The sequence below is a fragment of the Chelonoidis abingdonii genome, chromosome 4 (assembly GCF_003597395.2).
Source record: "Chelonoidis abingdonii isolate Lonesome George chromosome 4, CheloAbing_2.0, whole genome shotgun sequence".
Taxonomy (NCBI): Eukaryota; Metazoa; Chordata; order Testudines; family Testudinidae; genus Chelonoidis; species Chelonoidis abingdonii.
Window position 1 is genome coordinate 6,472,531 of NC_133772.1, and position 18,084 is coordinate 6,490,614.

General features: G+C 56.8%; 1 protein-coding gene across 8 annotated transcripts in view; it reads right to left on the reverse strand.

The window, feature by feature from the left end:
- Positions 1 to 18,084, reverse strand: part of SPTB (spectrin beta, erythrocytic) — a 117,971-nt gene that overhangs the window by 24,191 nt on the left and 75,696 nt on the right. For all 8 annotated transcript variants that reach the window (XM_075065871.1, XM_075065872.1, XM_032775846.2 and 5 more), the window contains 10 exons: positions 17,011 to 17,289; positions 11,839 to 11,966; positions 7,796 to 8,000; positions 6,831 to 7,205; positions 5,128 to 5,372; positions 4,431 to 4,566; positions 3,482 to 3,566; positions 2,976 to 3,172; positions 2,378 to 2,487; positions 256 to 334 (listed from right to left, as the gene is read on the reverse strand). In XM_075065871.1, coding sequence (XP_074921972.1) covers positions 256 to 334; positions 2,378 to 2,487; positions 2,976 to 3,172; positions 3,482 to 3,566; positions 4,431 to 4,566; positions 5,128 to 5,372; positions 6,831 to 7,205; positions 7,796 to 8,000; positions 11,839 to 11,966; positions 17,011 to 17,289 — 1,839 coding nt within the window. The remainder of the gene's footprint in view (positions 1 to 255; positions 335 to 2,377; positions 2,488 to 2,975; positions 3,173 to 3,481; positions 3,567 to 4,430; positions 4,567 to 5,127; positions 5,373 to 6,830; positions 7,206 to 7,795; positions 8,001 to 11,838; positions 11,967 to 17,010; positions 17,290 to 18,084) is intronic.

Sequence of the window (18,084 nt, forward strand, 5' to 3'; positions counted from 1 at the left end):
ACAATGGACGAATGCGTGGTACAAAAACCTTTCCACCTGCCTCATTGATAGCAGAGGAGGGAAGAACTTGGGGGATGAACGAACACAAAGCAAATAAGAAAACAGGAGGCTTTTGTCAGGGGGAAACGTTGGCACATTGTTAACAGGCTTTGGCAGAAAGGAAACAATTTGCAAACAGCTTTATAAAAAATCCCGGAGAATTATGCAACTGGGGGGGTGGGTCCAGGAAGGAGAAAACTAAAATTGGTAACTGACCGGTGATGAGTCTCCTGTAGCAGGTTCAGAGTGGTCCTGTGAAATTACCCCCTTTTTCTTATCTTTTTCTTCCTGAGACCTATGGCAAATAACAATCCCTTTAAAAAGAGGGAATTTGGGCATTTTCTTTCGCGTAAGAGGCCTGTAATTTGCTGTGGAAAGGGTTGGCCTAGAATCCCCAACATTATTCCAAGTTCGATACTTTTGAGACTAGGCGTTTCTCGAGCGAAGTGAGTTGCAAATGGCTGCTCCGGATCTGGCCTCTTCAACTCTCTCCTGGGGCCTGTAGCTTTACAAACAACGGCACCAAGCAGCATAGTCAGCGTGGCCAAGGAATCTCTTCTGCCTTTGATGCTACCCAGAGACCTGAGCCAGCAGGCTACAATTACCTGGGCTGGGTTTTAGCGAGGGCTTTGGGGCTGCAAATCCCCAGTGCTGCCCCTCTTCCATGCCCCTGATCCCAGGCACCGTCCCTCTCCGCCTCCAGCACCGCCCCCCTTCCAGACCCCTGCCCCTGCCCCAGCCCCGCTTCCATGCCCCTGATCCCAGGCACCACTCCCTGCCCCCCAGCACCAACCCTCTCTTCTGCCCCCCCGGCCCCACCTCTCTTCCATGCCCTCCTGACCCCTGGCACTGCCCCCTTCCACGCCCCTGACCCCCGGCACTGCCCCCTTCCATGCCCCTGGCCCCCGGCACTGTCCCTCCCTGCCTCCAGGACCGCCCCCCTTCCAGACCCCTGCCCTTGCCCCTCTTCCATGCCCCTGACCCTGCCGCTGCCCCCTTCCACGCCCGACCCCTGGCACCATCCCTCCCCGCCTCCAGCACCACCCCCCTTCCAGACCCCTGCCCTTGCCCCTCTTCCATGCCCCTGACCCTGCCGCTGCCCCCTTCCACGCCCGACCCCTGGCACCATCCCTCCCCGCCTCCAGCACCACCCCCCCTTCCACACGCCTGACCCCCAGCACTGTCCCCCTTCCACACCCCTGCCCCTCAGGATTGCCCCCCCCTCCACATCTCTGGCCCCCAGCACCGTTCCTCCCTCCCTCCTTCCCCCAGCACTGCCCCACCTTCCACACCCCTGACTACTCCCCCTGACTCCCAGTGCCACTACCTGAAGCTGACCCCCACTTCCCCCTACCCCCTGGTGCCACCCCCTCTTCCATCACCCAGATTCCTGACACTGCCCCCTTGTCCCCCTCTCCTTCCTCCGGACCCTGGTGCTGACTCTCAGGTGACCTGATAGCAAGTGTGAAGCCAAAGTCCCCCTCTCACCACCCAACCCCCCAGCGCCAATCCCTCTACCCCAATTTCCAACACTGGTGCCCCCTTCTCTGCCCAACCCCCACACTGACCCTCTTTCACCCCCGGTCCCCAAGGAGCCAACCAACAAACCCCGCTGGTGCAGATCAAGCTAACCCCGAGGCAATGGAGAATATCCCCCCAGCCGAGACCGACATGCCCCCGCAAGCTGAGTTCTGACCCCAGGAAGGGAGAAGGGTCAGCAACCCCATGGAGTCTGCTGGGGAATTTGCTATTGCCATCGATTTGACATGGGAGATGCCCAGGTACCAGGGTGAGGGGAGGCGAGGCTGGCACCTGACTCCAGCCTGGCTTCTGACATGGGCACAGAAGCAAGTGCTGCCGCGAGGCCGGACCCTCTGGGATGCCGCCCACTCTGGCCCCGATCCAGCTAAAGTTCCAAAGCATGCGCTGAGCGTTAACGGACGGATGGACCCATTGAAGTCAAGGGCAAAATTCCCATTGACCTGAGCCACTCAGAACAACTCCGCATGGCAGCTGGACATTGGCAACTTGGGGCAAACCTCAGATGTGCCCTGAAGGAACAGAGCAGGCCCCACAGCTTGGTAGGGGCCAGCGCTGAATGCTCCAGAGGCACCAGGCCCAGCTGCAGGTTTGCAATCAGTGATTGCAAGGCACAGGCTCTAGCATGCTGGGATCCCCTGCTGGCAGCTGGCTACTAACTCACTAGCCCATCCTCCTTAGTCTGTGATACCCCCAGGCCCTGGGGAGACTCCTGCTGCCTCCTCGGGTGCAGAATCACCCCCCGAAGGCCTGAAGGGAAGGTCGCAGGTGCAGTGAAATGGGCAACCTTGACACTTACTTCAGTGCTTCCAAAGCCCCGGGATCAAAGTTGCACTGGGGGTCGACGGTCCAGGAGGCTTTGCACTGCGTGGACTCCTCTTGGGGCTTCTGCTTCACTAGCAACTCCAGCTGGAAACGGATTTGGGGGAAGGGGAAGGGGGTTATTTAAAGGCTGCAGATTTGCAAATGGCAGAAGGTCCAAGTGCTTGGCAGGGAGATGTGGGTGAAGGGTGGGAATGCCAGGAGGGGAAAGCAGAGGGTTAGGGGGAGGCTGGATGCAGCGCTACCACCACTGTCATGATGGTGTTCGGGGGAGACTCCCCCTGTGAGACCTGCCAGGCAGGGGGGTGGTCTCTGGAGGGAAGTGGGGGAAGCCCTGTTCTTGGGATCACTGATAACCGGCATGGCTAAAGCACCCAGGAACGTGCCCAGCTTTGCACCAGCTGGGCAAGGGATCTGCCCTGCTGTCCTTGTGCAGCTTCTGCTTGTGGTGGGGCTCTCTGCCCCCCTCTAGTGGCAGCTGACGGGAGCCTGCTCCTGGAATCCAAGCTACTGAGGTTTGCCGGTTCGATCCCCGTTGCGGACGCCCCGCTCACCCAGGCCCGGGGTGCGCTCACCGTGGTCAGCCTCTGCAGTGCGGCGAAGCGCTCCTCCCATGTGGTGGTGGATTTCTCAAAGGCACCGTGCCTTTTCAGCAGCTTCTCGACACTGTCCACTGTCTGTCCATAGTCACCGCTGGCCAGGTATGGCTCCTTGGCAATCAGCCAGGCCTCGGCCACCGAGGCATCCCTGTAGAACTGGCATACTTCAAGCACTGCCGCGGAGAGAGGAGAGAGGCGCGTTACACGCCCGCAGCAGGCAGGGGGCAACAGGGCCAGTCTCTGCGCTGGGGCTGGCTGCCTCCCCCAGCCAATGCTTTCCCCCACCCCCTTCTCCCAGGATCCACCTATAAATGATTTGTTGCTGCAGCTGACAGCCAGATTTTCCAGAGCTCCCATTTCACAGAGCTCAGTGTGCTGGGGCCAGGTGGGTGCTAAGCAGCTGGAGGTCTGGGTGAAGTCCTAGCGGCTTCCTGGTGCCCACTGACCCTTCCCCACCACCGACATGCCCATGTGGCACTCACAGCGGCAGAGACAGCACCAGTGTCTGTCCCACTTCTTCATCATCTCACACCTCTTCTCCCTCAGCTGCTGCAGCTTCTCCTTGATCTGGAAGGGGAGAGAGGAGAGAAATAACCACAGCGTTTTCCACTCCCAGCTCCGGCGGGTGTCTCTGTAACTGGCTGCACAGATCTGCCTCGTGCTGCTCAGGCGGGAAACCTCCATCGGATGTTGCTTTACGCGGAGCACCCAGGACACGCTGGGCACTTCGCAGGCTCTGAACGAGGGATGACACCTCCGCCGCGGGGTCGGGAAATGGGGGGAGGGGCTCACCATGGAAAGTTTTGATGGAAAGAAAAAAAATTCATTTTTAATGTACATTTTCCATAGAAAATGTTGCGGTTTTGATGAAAAAAACGCACCCGGAAAACCAAAATATTTCCATTCAGCAATGCTGCCACGGTGCCTCATGGGAGTTGTAGTTTGGGTGCGCCATGCTCCCATTGTCTGTGGTGGGCTGGGCTCACCAGCCAGACTACCTCTCCCATGAGGGATCACAGTGGGACATGCGGGCGCAGTGCACCCTGGGAAAGGATTCACAGTGTGAATTCTAGGGGAAAGATATGGAAACAACCAGTAATGAGCTGTCAAAATCTTAATAACTGGTTCCCTATCTGGTCTTTGGCGGCACTTTGGTGGCGGATCCTTCAGTGCCACCGAAGACCCAGAGCGAGTGAAGGACCCGCCGCCGAAGACTCGACGCACCGCCCAGTGAGTACAAGTCCCATGTGATTTTTTTTACCTGTTTTTTTTTTAAGTCATTTTTTTTTAAGTCATCCCTGCTGGGGCCCCGTTGAAACTGTTCAAATCGGGCCCTGCACTTCCAAAAGCTGGCCCTGCTGGGAGATGTAGTCGGGCTAGGCTGCCCTGCCCATAGAGGCAAATGAGAGCGTGAGGCACCGTGCTCCTCACCTCAGCGCTTGCTTGGTATCTGCGCTGCAGCTTCTCCCCCAGGTCGTCGCAGCTGGTGAAGTTGTTCTGCCTGGTTTCAATCTCAGACTTGATCCCCTGGTGGTATTTCATCAGCAACTCCACGGATGAGACATCTCTGCAGAGGGTTTTGATTGGGACAGTCCCTTTTTTAAGCCCTGTCCCGGCCGTCCTGACTTTTTTTGGCAAGAGTGGGCAGTTGGCAACAGCAAACGGGACAAATGACCACTTTTGCCAAAAAAAAAAAAAAAAAGTGGGGTGCGGTGGAACATGTGGGGGAGCGAGTGCTGACACCAGCCCCACACAGGGGGGAGGCAGGGCTCGGTCAGGGGGCAGGCAGGGTGAGCAGTGACGCCAGCCCTGCATGGGGGGAGTGGTGGGAGGGGCCAGGCTTAGGCAAGCGGCATGGGCCAGTCCTGTGTGGGGAGGTGGGTTTGAGTAAGCGGCTCAGGCCAGCCCCACGCACAGGGAGGAAGGGCTCAGGCTAGCCCCACATGGTGTCCCATTTTCCCTTTGGGAAATACAGTCACCCAGTCTCTACAAAACGGGAGACTTGCAAAGTTCAGGGCTGCTTCTCAGCCTCCGATGAGTGTCAGGTGAGGATTTAAAAGCTGGGAATAGAGATGCCCCGGGGCATGTCGGACCCTGTGTGGGCCATTCCCCCTCAATGGCGATTTACCTGGGCTTCTCCTCGGCTTCAATCTGCCGGGTGATGCTCTCCATCCAAGACAGGAGGTCCCGGACCATGCTGAAGAAGCGGAATTTCTCAGCCGTATCCACCAGCTGTGCCTGCCGCCTGCTGCTGGCATCCAGCAGGGCCTCCCAGGCCCTCACCACCTCCTGCTCTTGCCTCTGGATCATGTTGGCTTTTTCTCCCGCATAGGCTGTCTGCAGCCGTGCTGCTACTTCCCGGAACTGCTGGACCTGCCGGAGAGAGCACAGGGAAACGTGGCCAAGGGGGCGAAAGCCACGACTCTTGGGCCTCATTCCACCATCTGCCTGTAATTCTATACTGGGGAGTCCCATCACAATTCCCGTCTGTCAGACAGGGCGGATCCCACAGAGACAGGGAAGTGGTAAACAACAAGGACGGGTCACTTGGTAAGCTGGGCACACGCAAACAACATGTATTTTAATATGGCCAAATGCAAGGTTCTATATCTAGGAATAAGGAATGCAGCCCCCATCTACAGAACCGGGAAAGCGGGGCCTCTGAAAGGGACTTGAGCATCACACTGGACAAGCAAGTCACCGTGAGCTGCCAGGGTAATGCTGTAGTTAGGAGGATGAACGTGAGAATACTGAGCAGGACTAGGCAGGTGGTGGTGGGTCTGTGTATGGCATTAGTGGCACCATTCCTGGAGACGGTGCCCACCCTGCTCCACGGATGTTGAAAACCAAGGAAGGGCTCAGAAAAGAGCTCCGGGGCGATGGGAGGTCTAGGAACCGGCCGTGCGGCAGCAGACCAAAGGGGCTCAGGCTGGTTAGTTTATCCAGGAGAAGGTGGATAAATCTCGGGCTGGGTAGGAGATTTCTGCTAGCAGGGGGCTCTGTAATCTAGTCCAGCAGTTCTCAAACTTCACTGCCCCGCAACCCCCCTTCTGACAACAAAAATTACTACACGACCCCAGGGCAGGGGACTGAAGCCTGAGCCCACCCGAGCCCCGTCGCCCCTGGCGGGGGTGGAGCCCAAGGGCTTCAACCCCATGTGGGGGGGACCTGTAACCTGAGCCCCCCACCCAGGGCTGCAAGTCTAACACCAGACCTGGTGACCCCATTAAAACAGGGTCACGACACACCTGAAGTTTGAGAACTGCTGATCTGACGCCATCCAAGCGAGAACCAGCGGCTGGGAGCTGAAGTCAGCAACATTCCAATTTGAAATGAGATGAAGATGTTTAGCAGGGACCAGATCTCCCAGGGCAGGGCAGGTTCTCCAACCCTGGTCTGGCATCTATAAATTCAGGCTGGATCGTCCCTCTCAAAGCTCTGCTCCAGCTCAGCCTGGTGCTCTGGGCTGGTCGCAGGGATCCCGGGGGAGGCTTTCTGGCTGGTTTATAGGAGCTCAGAGTGGGCTCGTCTGGCCCTGTAATCCACGCATCACCTACGAGCCACGTTCCGCGCTTGGTGGCCTATGCATGGAAGCAGAGCATGGCCTAGCGAACCCCAAGCAGGGCAGACACGGCCCCTCATTTCCCCCAGCTAATCAGAGCACAGGGAAAACGCTCCCCAGCGAGCCAGGGTGCTGCTGTGACAGGAACGGCTGGCAATAAGGCAGCCCAAGGGCATTGCCGGCACGGGCTCTATCGTGGCAGAGAGGAGTCTGATCCCAGACCCCCGGAGCTCTAGGAGCCCTGAACTCCTGCAGCGGGGAAGCTGTACCTGCCCCTTCAGCAGGCGGATGTCATTCTCAAAGGCTGTGTGCATGCGGTGGAAGGACTCGGCGGTGTGGGCGTCCTGGCCCAGCTCCGTGGGCAGCTCCCGCTGCTTCTCCTGGATGAGCCCCAGGATCTCGGTGCCATCGTAGCAGTACTTGTGCAGCTCGTAGGATGTGGCCAGCAGCTGCATGCGCGTGTCAATGAGTTCCAGCAGGTCGGCCCAGCTCTCGTTCAGCTCATCCTTCCACACGGCCATGGTGGCGGCCTCCGAGTGGTCATTACCGATCATATGCTGGATGTCCAGGTTCACTCTGTCCACGTGCTTCTGCCCCATGCTGCCCGTGTCCCGCGCAAAGTCCCGGAACTTCTCCCGCAGCAGCTGGCGGAGAAACAGTTCTCACCAGGGGCGCTCTCCTCCCAGTGGCAGATTAACCACTGGGCCAACAGGGCCATGCTTAGGGGCCCCAGCCAACTGTGGAGCCTGGAAAAATGGCTGCTCCGCACCCTGATCCACTCCACCCACCCGGCATTCCTGCAGGGAAGCAGAGCAAACCCCCCCCCCGCCCTGACCCCATTTCCCCGGTTGGAGCACTGGGATGTGGGTGGTGGGGCCCCTCTTGCTCTGGCCCAGGGCCCCACAGAACAGTAGTCCACCTCTGTCTCCTCCATACCCCCTGTTGTGCCCACCTCACCCGGGGCATGCTCCTCTGTACAGGCCCCCACCCCCATCCTCAGTGCATGCTCTGTATACCCCACCCCCTTGCCTTGGGAGCGTTCCTTCTCCCTCAGCCCCCCTGGCCAGGCTGCCCTACCGCCCTCTTTCCAGAAAGATCCCCCCACCCTGCCGGGCTACAGAAAGCTCCTGCCTCACGATGCAGACGCCAGGCAGGCATCCCAGGCCAGGGCATCTGTGCATTTGGCGAGGCGCCGTGTCCCAAGCCATGCCCTCTGCCTGGCACGCTAACTCACAATGACATGGTCGTAATCCTGCCCCATCTCCTGGGAGGAGGCGGCCATGTCGCGCTCCGTGATCCACTGCTCCAGGTCGTCCACCTTCCGCTTCAGCTGGAACAGGTGGTACATGTCCTCCAGCCTGTGCAAGCGCTTCTCTGCCAGGTCCTTCAGCCCCGCATATTGCTTCTCCACCCGCCCCTGCAGCCGGATGATCTGCTCCCTGGGAGGTACAGACAACAGGCAGGTTAGGGACCATGGTGGCCGAGAGCCCCGTGGTTAGGAAGACGTTGGCGTTCCCAGTCGGAACCCAAACAAGGGTCCAAATTTCCCACAACAGAAAATGTTAAAAAGTGCTTGGGAGAAACTGAGCTGTCCCAATTTCAACTTTTAAAAACAACGTCTTTTATATGATAACTTACAATACAATCCCTGGTAAACCGAGTGCTCGGGATGGCCTGGGCTGATAGGCTCAAACCGGGATGTTCCCATTCTTTTTCAAAAGGAAATGTCATCGAAATCCACACATTCACAGAGAAAGTTTCAGCACTGTCCACACCAGTGCCTCTCAACCTTTCCAGACGACTGTACCCCTTTCAGCAGTCTCATTTATCTTGCGTACCCCCAAGTTTCACCTCACTTAGAAGCTACTTGCTTGCAAAACCAGACATAAAAATACAAAAGTGTCACGGCACATTATTACTGACAAATTGCTGACTTTCTCATTACTGCCATATGATAAAATAAATCGACTGGAATATAATTATTGTACTTACACGTCAGTGTGTAGTAGAGAGCAGTATAAACGCATTATTGTCTGTATGACATTTTAGTTTGCACTGACTTCACTAGTGCTTTTTATGTAGCCTGCTTATCTTCAGGTATGTTAGCAACAAGAAGGAAGTCAAGGAAAGTGTGGGCCCCTTACTGAATGAGGGAGGCAACCTAGTGATGGAGGATGTGGAAAAAGCTGATGTACTCAATGCTTTTTTTTTGCCTCAGTCTTCACGAGGAAGGTCAGCTCCCAGACTGCTGCACTGGGCAGAACAGCATGGGAAGGAGTGACCAGCCCCCTGTGGAGAAAGAAGTGGTTCAGGACTATTTAGAAAAGCTGGACAAGCACAAGTCCATGGGGCAGATCCGTGCGGCATACGATGGGCGCTAAAGGAGTTGACAATTATTGCAGAGCCACGGGCCATTATCCTTTGAAACTCATGTGATTTGAGGGAGGTCCCGAATGACTGGAAAAGGCTAGATGTAGTGGCCCACTTTTACAACGGAAGAAGGAGGAATCCAGGAACGACAGGCCTTCACCTCACCTCAGGCCCTGCAAAAAATCATGGAGCAGGGTCCTCAAGGAAACCATTCCTGAAGCACTAGAGGAGAGGAAAGTGATCGAACGTCAGAATGGATTCACCAAGGGCAAGTCAATCCCTGGACCTAACCTAATTGCCTTCTATATGAGAAGTATAACTGGCTCTGTGGATATGAGGAAAGCATGGACGTGTTATTCCTGAGTTAAGCAAAGCTTGATAGGGTCCTCCCACAGTGGTGTTTCCAGCAAGTTAAAAGAAGTAGGGCTGGATGAAATGGACTATAAAGGTACCCCCTGGAAGACCTCGCGGACCCCAGGGGTATGCAGACCCTTGTTGAGAACCACTGTCCCCACATGACAGAGACTTCCCTGCTGCCACTGATGTACACCAGCTAAACGAACGCGAAGCATCTGTTTCCCAGCTTAGCGCCCGAACATCTGGAGGTTTTGCTGGCTGGGTTTGCGACTATTCCCACTCTAGCTGAACACAGCTATGCTTGGCAAATCTCCTATGTAAACTAATCCTCAGTCAAAACAAAGAAAAGCAGAGCAGGCTGTCTTCCTTCCGTCCTGCCCAGCACCTGGCCTTGGCTGGGGCTCCTCAGTGCTGCGATAATACAAATTGACTAATAATTCCCGGGGAAACCTGTCTGTTGGATGAATTTGTAACCACTGTGTTCAGTGACAGTTCAAAGCCAGTTGTAGCCCCAGGGGGCATGCACGGTTGGAGCAGGAGATCTGGTTTAGATTCCACCTCCTATAACTGGACAGGATGATCATCCTCATCTGACTCCTATAACACAGGCCAGAGACCGCCTGAATTAATTCCCGAACTGAACCAGAGCAGAGCTGTACAACAAAGATCCCATTTGATTTAACATTGGAGTGAGGGAGAATCCACCCACCTTACCTGTGTTTCCAATGGCTAATTACGCTCACTGTTAAACATTGACACCTTATTATCCAGTCGAATTGGTGTCCAGCTTCAAACGTCCGCAGCCACTGGATCCTGTAGGCCTTTCCTGCCAGACTGAGGAGCCCATGTGTTAATATTTGGTCCCCACCTCGGTTACGTACAGACGGGATCAGGTCACCCCTTAACCAACCTTCCCTTTGTTAAGCTAAATAGATTGAGCCTCTTGAGGGTTGAATTCCTAGATCAACCACTGACCTGCTGGGTGACTTTGGGCAAGTCCATTCCCCTCTAAGTGACTCTATTTCACCTCCCACCTCCGTCTGTTTAGAATGTGAGATCTTCGGGGCAGGGACTCTCTCACTGTGTCTCTGTGCAGTGCCCGGTCCCCAGGGCCCTGATCTCAGCTGGGCCAGGCCTGTCTCTTTGCTGTGTCTCTGTGCAGTGCCCGGCCCCCCGGGCCCTGATCTCAGCTGGGGCAGGACCTGTCTCTCGCTGCATCTCTGTGCAGTGCCTGGCACAATGGGGCCCTGATCTCAGCTGGGGCAGGGCCTGTCTCTTGCTGTGTCTCTGTGCAGTGCCCAGCCCCCAGGGCCCTGATCTCAGCTGGGGCAGGGCCTGTCTCTCGCTGCATCTCTGTGCAGTGCCCGGCACAACGGGACCCTGATCTCAGCTGGGGCAGGGCCTGTCTCTCACTGTGTCTGTGCAGCACCTGGCACAACAGGGCCATGATCTCAGCTGGGGCAGGGCCTATCTCTCGCTGTGTCTCTGTGCAGCGCCCAGCCCCCATGGGGTGCTGATCTCATCTGGGGCCTCTACATGCTACTGTTATGCCAACAAGAAGTCTGGCATTCCCAGCAAACAGCATCATTAAAGGAAACTTGCTAGAACATTTAGTAACCCCCAACGTCCCAGCCAAAGCTCTGCTTCAGAGCTACCCGACATGCTAGTTACCCTGCATCCCGTCTAGCAGCTGGGCCCAGGGATCCCAAGGAGAGTTGCTGGTCACTCTGCATAGGAAGGTTCCCTTCATAAACAGTTCCTGTGAGGTGAGTCAGTGTGTGATGTGCTGAGGTTTTATGAATGACTCAGCAGCTGATGCAGATTGTTACAGAACCAGCAGGCAGTTCACAGCCACGGTTTATACCCAGGGTTTATAAGACCTTCTGACATGGCCTATAGCCACCTGCAGCACAGCCTGCTCACCGGCTGAGCATGTATTAACCCTTTACAAATGGAACCTTAATATGACGTGGGATGGATTTGCGCTTAGCCCACGCGGTAGAGGCCAGGAGCCAAAGGCCTTGGATTGGGCATCTCTGAGTGGAACAGGAGTCCTGCCATCTGACTGTCTCTCTGCCTGTCTGTGCAGCCGGACACTCCCAGGTAGGCACCGAGGGAATGGGTAATTCCCAGCTCTGGTGGATTTACCCTCACTAGCTTTGATCGAGCTAGCCCGCTAAATATAGCGATATGGCCGCGGTAGCAGGGGCAGCAGGAGGGGCTAGCCGCCCCTAGCCGCTCCAGTGCTATCCCGTCTGACACCGTGACTCACCCATCCCACTGCCGTGCTGCCATGGCCATGCTGCTCTCTGGAGGGTGCTAGTTCGGACAGGGATCGTGCATGTATATCTGCCTCTAGCTGTAATGTAGACGTACTCCGAACCTACACAGCAGAGCCGACGGGGGGGTGCTAGTCCCTGCACGTTTATGGGCGCAAGGAGCAGGAATCGAAGCAGCTAGTGAGAGCTGGCAGGCAGGCTACCCCCCACCCCAGTGTCCTTAGATGCGTGGGTCAGTATTAAGGGGCTCCCCTGCCCGGCTCATACGTACCCCTCCGGATGGCCTGCGGAGAGCATCTGCGCCCTGCCAGCCAGCTGCTTGATGTTTTTGCCATAATCCTCCATGGTGCTCTGCTGTTGGAAATGTCTCTTCAGCATAACGATGTTGCTCTCTTCATCCTGCAACCAGACAGGGTTAGCAGCGGGGAGGGCCGGGGGCTGCCAGAGCCCACGTGCACCTGGCTAAACATTCTGGTTCTGATATTCCACTGCCCCACGCTGGCCAGACGTCGGGGCAGAATGCGGGAGACAAAGCTGGGAACTGGGTCCTCACTTGTTCAAAGGGGCGCCTGCCATTCAGGCCTCCACTAGTGCCAAGCGCAGGATTCCTGCCATGCTGCCTTGTCCCAGCCATTTCCAATTAGGGGGGTTGCAACCTCCCTTTGGGGTGCTCTTGCGAAGAGTGTGTGGGTCTTGCTGCACTCAGGAAGTACTTGGCCATAGCAACCAGTGCTGCCAAACTGCACAATAGTTATGGGTTTTTCTTAAATAGCCAGCTCCTGGAGTCACATGATTACTCAGCTTTCAGGAGAGTGTTTCCTAGCACCCGCGGTTATGGAAAAAAGCTGGAAATCATGAGCTAAGTGTCACCCTCACCGCTCAGAAACCAGAAGGCAACTGAAATAATAACAACAATGCTGCAAAGCAGCTTTCATCGTCAGTAGCTCTCAAAGTGTTGTATGAAGGAGGTTGGAATCATTATCTCCATTGCACAGAGGGGAAACTGAGACACAGAAAGGGGAAGTCACCCTGCAGCAGAGCAAGGAATAGAACCTAGATCTCCTGAGTCCCCACTCAACATGCTGGCCACTAAGCCACCCTACCTCCCCTGGCCAATGCTTAGTATTTATTTTAAATCTCATGACATCGGGGGCCCTGGCTCATGATTGGGGTTGGCTGATGCTGAACCATTCTTATTGTTCCGACAAAGATCATGAACAAGGGTCTGTATTGTGGAGCACCACCTGCTGGCACCTGATCTACTAAGTACCTAGTTACACATCTACAAACTTCTCTGTGTTACATCGCGCCCCTGGACCAGCCAGCTGGTCTCAGGTGGGCCACACCCAGGCTGGGCGTTTTTCAATTGCAGTGACACACAAACAACCCCACAATGTTCGGCAAGGACAAAATCAGCCTGTTGTATGTAATGATCGGACCTGGCTCTGAGGGAAACAGCCTAAATCTTCAAGCGGAGATCCTCCCCCCTGCTCTGGCCTCTGCACCAGGTGAAAGGACGGAAGCAGTGGAAAGGGGTTCTCAAAGCCCTGGCTCGGCAAGGGTTCTCTCGGTGGGCAGCATAGAACCTGGGACTTCTGAGGCTTAGTGTATGTGGCTCTTAGCTAAGGCTGTAGCAGACTCACCAATCTCTAGCTAGACTAGATGCAACTAGAGGGGGACAGAGTGCCATGCCCAGCAGGCATGGGTTACACAGGCTGTCCTCTGAAGAACCCCCTCACGGGCCCTTGTATAGGGAGCATGCCATGGCTGGGGCACACAGCAATGTGAGGGCAGCCCAGGGAGACTGCTGTGACTTAAACAGGACCCTACGGCTAACTTACACCTGAGCCTCTGCGGACCCCAGGATCAGGAGGTCAGAAATGTGAATTAAAGTCGCCTTTGTGCAGCCTCCTCCTGGGCTGAGTGTTCTTTGCTGATGGTTAGATTCAGGGATGTGAGAAGGGGGATTCCCACCCCCTGCCGCCTTATCTTGAAAACCGATTTGTGTGTACAAATTTGTTTTAAAATCGAGGCCGGTGTTTAGGGGAAGCACCTCCCAGATTGGAAAGGCCGGTGTCACAGTGCTGCCGACTCTCGTGCTATCCTGCGAGCTTATGATATTTGGTGCTCTTCCTCAAGCCTGAGCTCCTGGAGTCATGTCATTATGGGAGAATCTTGGCTTTCATTTAAAATAGCAGGATTTTTTAAAGCCAAACTCAAGAGTTTGGAACACTCAGAATTGGCAGTACTGGAATCACTTCTGCTTACAGCTATGACCCATAGCGAGACGTATCCGTTGCTGAAGAGCGGAAATCTATGTACACAAGGCAGGAGCACACCTATCTCAGATGCAGACTCACGTGCATGCAGAAAGACGCCTCGGAGTGCCCTGAGTAGGGAAGTCATGAAGCCATAAGCACAGCAGAGCCACGTGGAATTTTACTCCTGGGGGAATTCTGCACTACTGCGAACATGCAGGATACAAGTCTGGCTGCAGAATTTTTTCCCTGCAGAAAATACTTTCTGCCTGAGAAGTGCTGCAGGTCTTCCCTTCACCCACCAGAGGTCACTGTGGTGCCAGAACAATGAGTAGCATGAAAGCAGCCAGCAGCTGGCTGCTCTGGCACCACAGTGGCCTCTGGTGGGCAAAAGGTGGAACTGCAGCACTTCTTGGGCAGAATGTATTTTCTGTGGGGAACAAAATTGTGTTATTGTGCAGAGTTCCCCTAGGAGTAACACTGGAATGCAAACAGGGCTCAGCAGGCAAGAGCATGGGGCCAAACGGAGCCTTGCAAAGCTTAGCAGTCACCTCTGCAGCCAGGGGTGAAAATAATTTACAGGACTTACACTACTGCAGGAGTCCTGAGGGGGGCGTGGCCTCATCTGGAAGGGGCGTGGCCTCTCACGATTTAAAGGCCCTGGGGCACCACCTGTGGCTGGGACACCCAGGGCCTTTAAATCAACCAGGGGCTCCCAGCTGAAGAGGTGGCTGGGAGCCCCCCAGGGCTCAGGGGTAAATTAAAGGGCCCGGGGCTCCAGCCGCCAGGGGGAACTCCGAGCTTTGTGGGGCTGGGGCAGGGATTTAAAGGGCCCAGAGCTCCTGCCGCTGAGGGGAGACCCGAGCCCTTTAAATCCTGGCCCCAGCCCGGGCGCCAGAGCCGTGGCCGGGATTCAAGGGTCTGGGCTGCTGCAGCGGCGGGGAGTATCGTGAGCCTTTAATCCGGCCCGCCAAGCTGCTGGGATCCGTACCCACACACCTTCTCCGACCCACCCCTACACTTGCCCTTCCCGGCCCACCCCGCACACCCTTTCCCCGGGGCCCCACCCCTCGTGCCCTTTCCGAGGCCTGCGTCAGGGATCTGTGTTATAGATTCAATCCCCGCCGTGGATGCGGTGCGGATCCAGGGCTCATCTCGGCTCTTGCCGGTGTATGTTGGACCAGACGATGGCTTACTTTCCTCTGTCTGCGCCACACAATGGAGCCTCTGGAGTAGAGCACTCCAAATCCCAGCGTAGCGCCTCCTGGTACCAGCTGGCCTGTGAGCTCTGGTGGTGTTCATTTGTGGGAGGAGGTTGGGGTGTCGCTGGGCTGCTTCCAACGGATCTATGCAAACAGCTTGACACGGCCCAGGGGTTTGAGCCGTAATGGATCTGCCGACTAACGCGCCAGCGAAGAGAGGTGTTGTTTGTGAACTGTTGCTGTGCCAGAGCACCACATCGCTCTGGCCCGGCTGTCACGCCCCTGGGATGCACTGGTTGCTTGCAGAGAGCGTGGGTCAAGGTTTCCAGAGAGTCACAAGGCCAGAAGGGGCCATCTTGTCTGACTCCCTTTCGCGACGAGGGCACTACAGTGCTCAAGACACCCCTGGATGAGCCCACGACTTCAGTTAACTACGCTTTTCAGTTCTAAACAGTACTAAACTACTTGCTTGCACAGGCACTATACCCCTGGCCAGGAGAAGCTGCGAGTGCAGTCAATCCTTCTCCATGCTGCCCACTGCAGGTCTGCCACTCCTGACCTGGGGACAATCTCCTCTCCATTCCCTCAGTCCTCGAATGATCAGTTTGACCCAGCAGCAAGCATCAGCAGGCCGTGAGAAGAGGATACGCTGGACCACCCTGAGAGCACCGTCTACCCCATGGACGCCACTGCCCACAAGGCTTCTGGACAGAAGTGGTCTCATTGCACTGGGAGGTGTGATTGGCAGTGAGAGCTAGAGGAAACAGTGCTGGAATGGGGGTCTCGGGGGATGGTCTCCCCACTTTTGGCTGTAAGGGGTGAGCGATGCGGGTGGGGAGAGGGGAAGGAGGTGGAGAGTGAGTGAGCTGGGGGCAATTGTTTGGGGGCAGAGGCTGTGCGGGGGCAGGGCTCGGGGAGAAGGGTGGTGTGGAGGTGGGGCCTCGGAAGGGCTAGTCGGGACGGGCGTTTCAGTTGAAGAGTAAGGAGTGGGTCAGGATCGAGAGAAGGGTCTGTGTCGGAGAGGCTTAGGGTCTGGGGTGTATATGGGTAAGTGAGGGTTGGGGAGGCTAACGGGGATAGAGTGTGTGGGGAGGATGGGGAGGAGTAGTTAGAGGGAGGGGCTTGGGAGATATGGGGTGGGTAGTAGGAGACGCTGGGGAAAGGGTGGTGTGGGTGGGGCCTCAGGAGAGTGCGTAGGGTGGGGGCTTGAGGAGAAGGAGTGGTGTGGGGGTGGGGCCTCGGAAGGCGCGTAGGGTGGGGGCTTGGGAGAAGGAGTGGTGTGGGGTGGGCTCGGATCGGAGGGGCAGCGTAGGCGTTGGGGGCTCGGGATAGGGGTGGTGTGGGGGTGGCCTTGGGAAGGGGGCAGCGTAGGGTGGGGTCTTTGGAAGAGGGGTAGGTGTGGGGGTGGCCTCGGGAAGAGGGCAGCGAGGCTGTGGGGGCTCGGGGAAAAGGGGTGGTGTGGGGGGTGGGGCCTTGGGAAGGGGCAGCGTAGGGGTGGGGGCTCGGGGAGAAGGGGTAGCAGAAAGCAGGGCCTCAGGGGAAACACGCAGGGGCACGGGGCCTCAGTTTGGGCGCCACTGGCCCCCCCACTTTTAGGGACCTTCTGCTGCTCCTCAGAGGAAAGCTCCTGTAGGAAAACAATCACGGTGACACTGCAGCAGCCTGGCCTAGCCCCACCTGCCCAGGACCTGGCATACACACGCCAGCAGCTGCCATACTCCGCTTTCTCTTCAGCTCATGTAAACCTTCTGCCTTTTCCTGAGGACTCACTGCTCCCGTGACAGTAGCTGGCTTGCATCTACATGCGCTGCAACCCCCGCAGTGCAGACGTTCCCTGAGAAACGCCTGGGGCCAACCCTAGTGCTGGGCTGAGCCAGGTGACCCCCGATGTGCTGGCCATCGTCCAGACCCCAGTTCGCTGACCGCGGCGGGACCGTGCCTGCTCTCTGCGTTTTTTTATTGCTAAGCTCCAGCTGCTCTCACCTCTGGTTTCTCATCAGCCGCCATGTAGAGCTCTTGCTCGCTGATCCAGGCCTCCGCCTCTCCGGCGTCCAGGTAGTACTGCTGGGCCTCGTTCGCCTGCTGCAGCCGCTGCCACCTCCTCCTCGTCTCCTCCTGCAACGTGCTCCATGACTCCTTCAGCACCCTCCGCTGCTCCTCCATGGCGCTGCAGTCCCCGTCGGCCGCCGCTACCATGCGCTCAGCTCTGCACAGGACGTCCTCCACCCGCGGGGAATGGCCCGCGATCTCCTTCTGCAGTGTCTAGCGAGAGAAAGCCCGCGTCACGCCCAGAAATGTGCCCGCTACCCTGCGGGCATCGTGAAGGCCCAGCAGAGGGGATGGCAGGAGTTCTGCATTCACATGGGCACGCTTGCTGCTTCCCAAGTAACCACTCTGATGCAGGGCAGAAGTGGCTTTTTCCTGCTCGGGTGGTGTGCGGGCAATGAACGTGTCTGGCTAGTGCCCAGGCATCGGGACACAAAGAGTGGTTTAAATCTCGTCTTTTTCCTGCTTTCATACAGCACCTAGCACAAGGAGGCCTGGTCCTAGGCTCGGTGATAATGCAGCTAATCAATAATAATATCAAAATATCCAGAGACAGAGGCCCCGGAGAGTCACCACAACTAAGGGGTTGTTGGGGCTGATGTGTGTGTGAAGAGGTACGTGCCAAGGAGCAGGAGGATGCTGCTGAAGCATATGGCTAGTGATGGGGTCACTCTCTGCAGAGAAGGGATGAGCCAGGTGGCCTCTAGCTCTGCCTGTGGCCATGGTCTGTAGCAATGGGACCGTCACCGTAACCATCTGACTTCAGCATCATTGACAAGCTCCGGGCCTGCATGCGGGAGGAAAGAGATGTACGATGCCCTCTGGCTCTCCTGTGCGGGCGACCCATGGCACGGGCAGCAGCACAGTGGGGATGGCAGGAAGGAGCAGAGCCAAGGGAAGAAACGCCTCCTGCTCCTAGGTGCCCATGTCTCTCTGTGATGTAACAACCCCACAGGGAGGCATCGGGCCAGAGGGATGCACCAGCGCGCCACGTCACGCAGCCACTCTGTG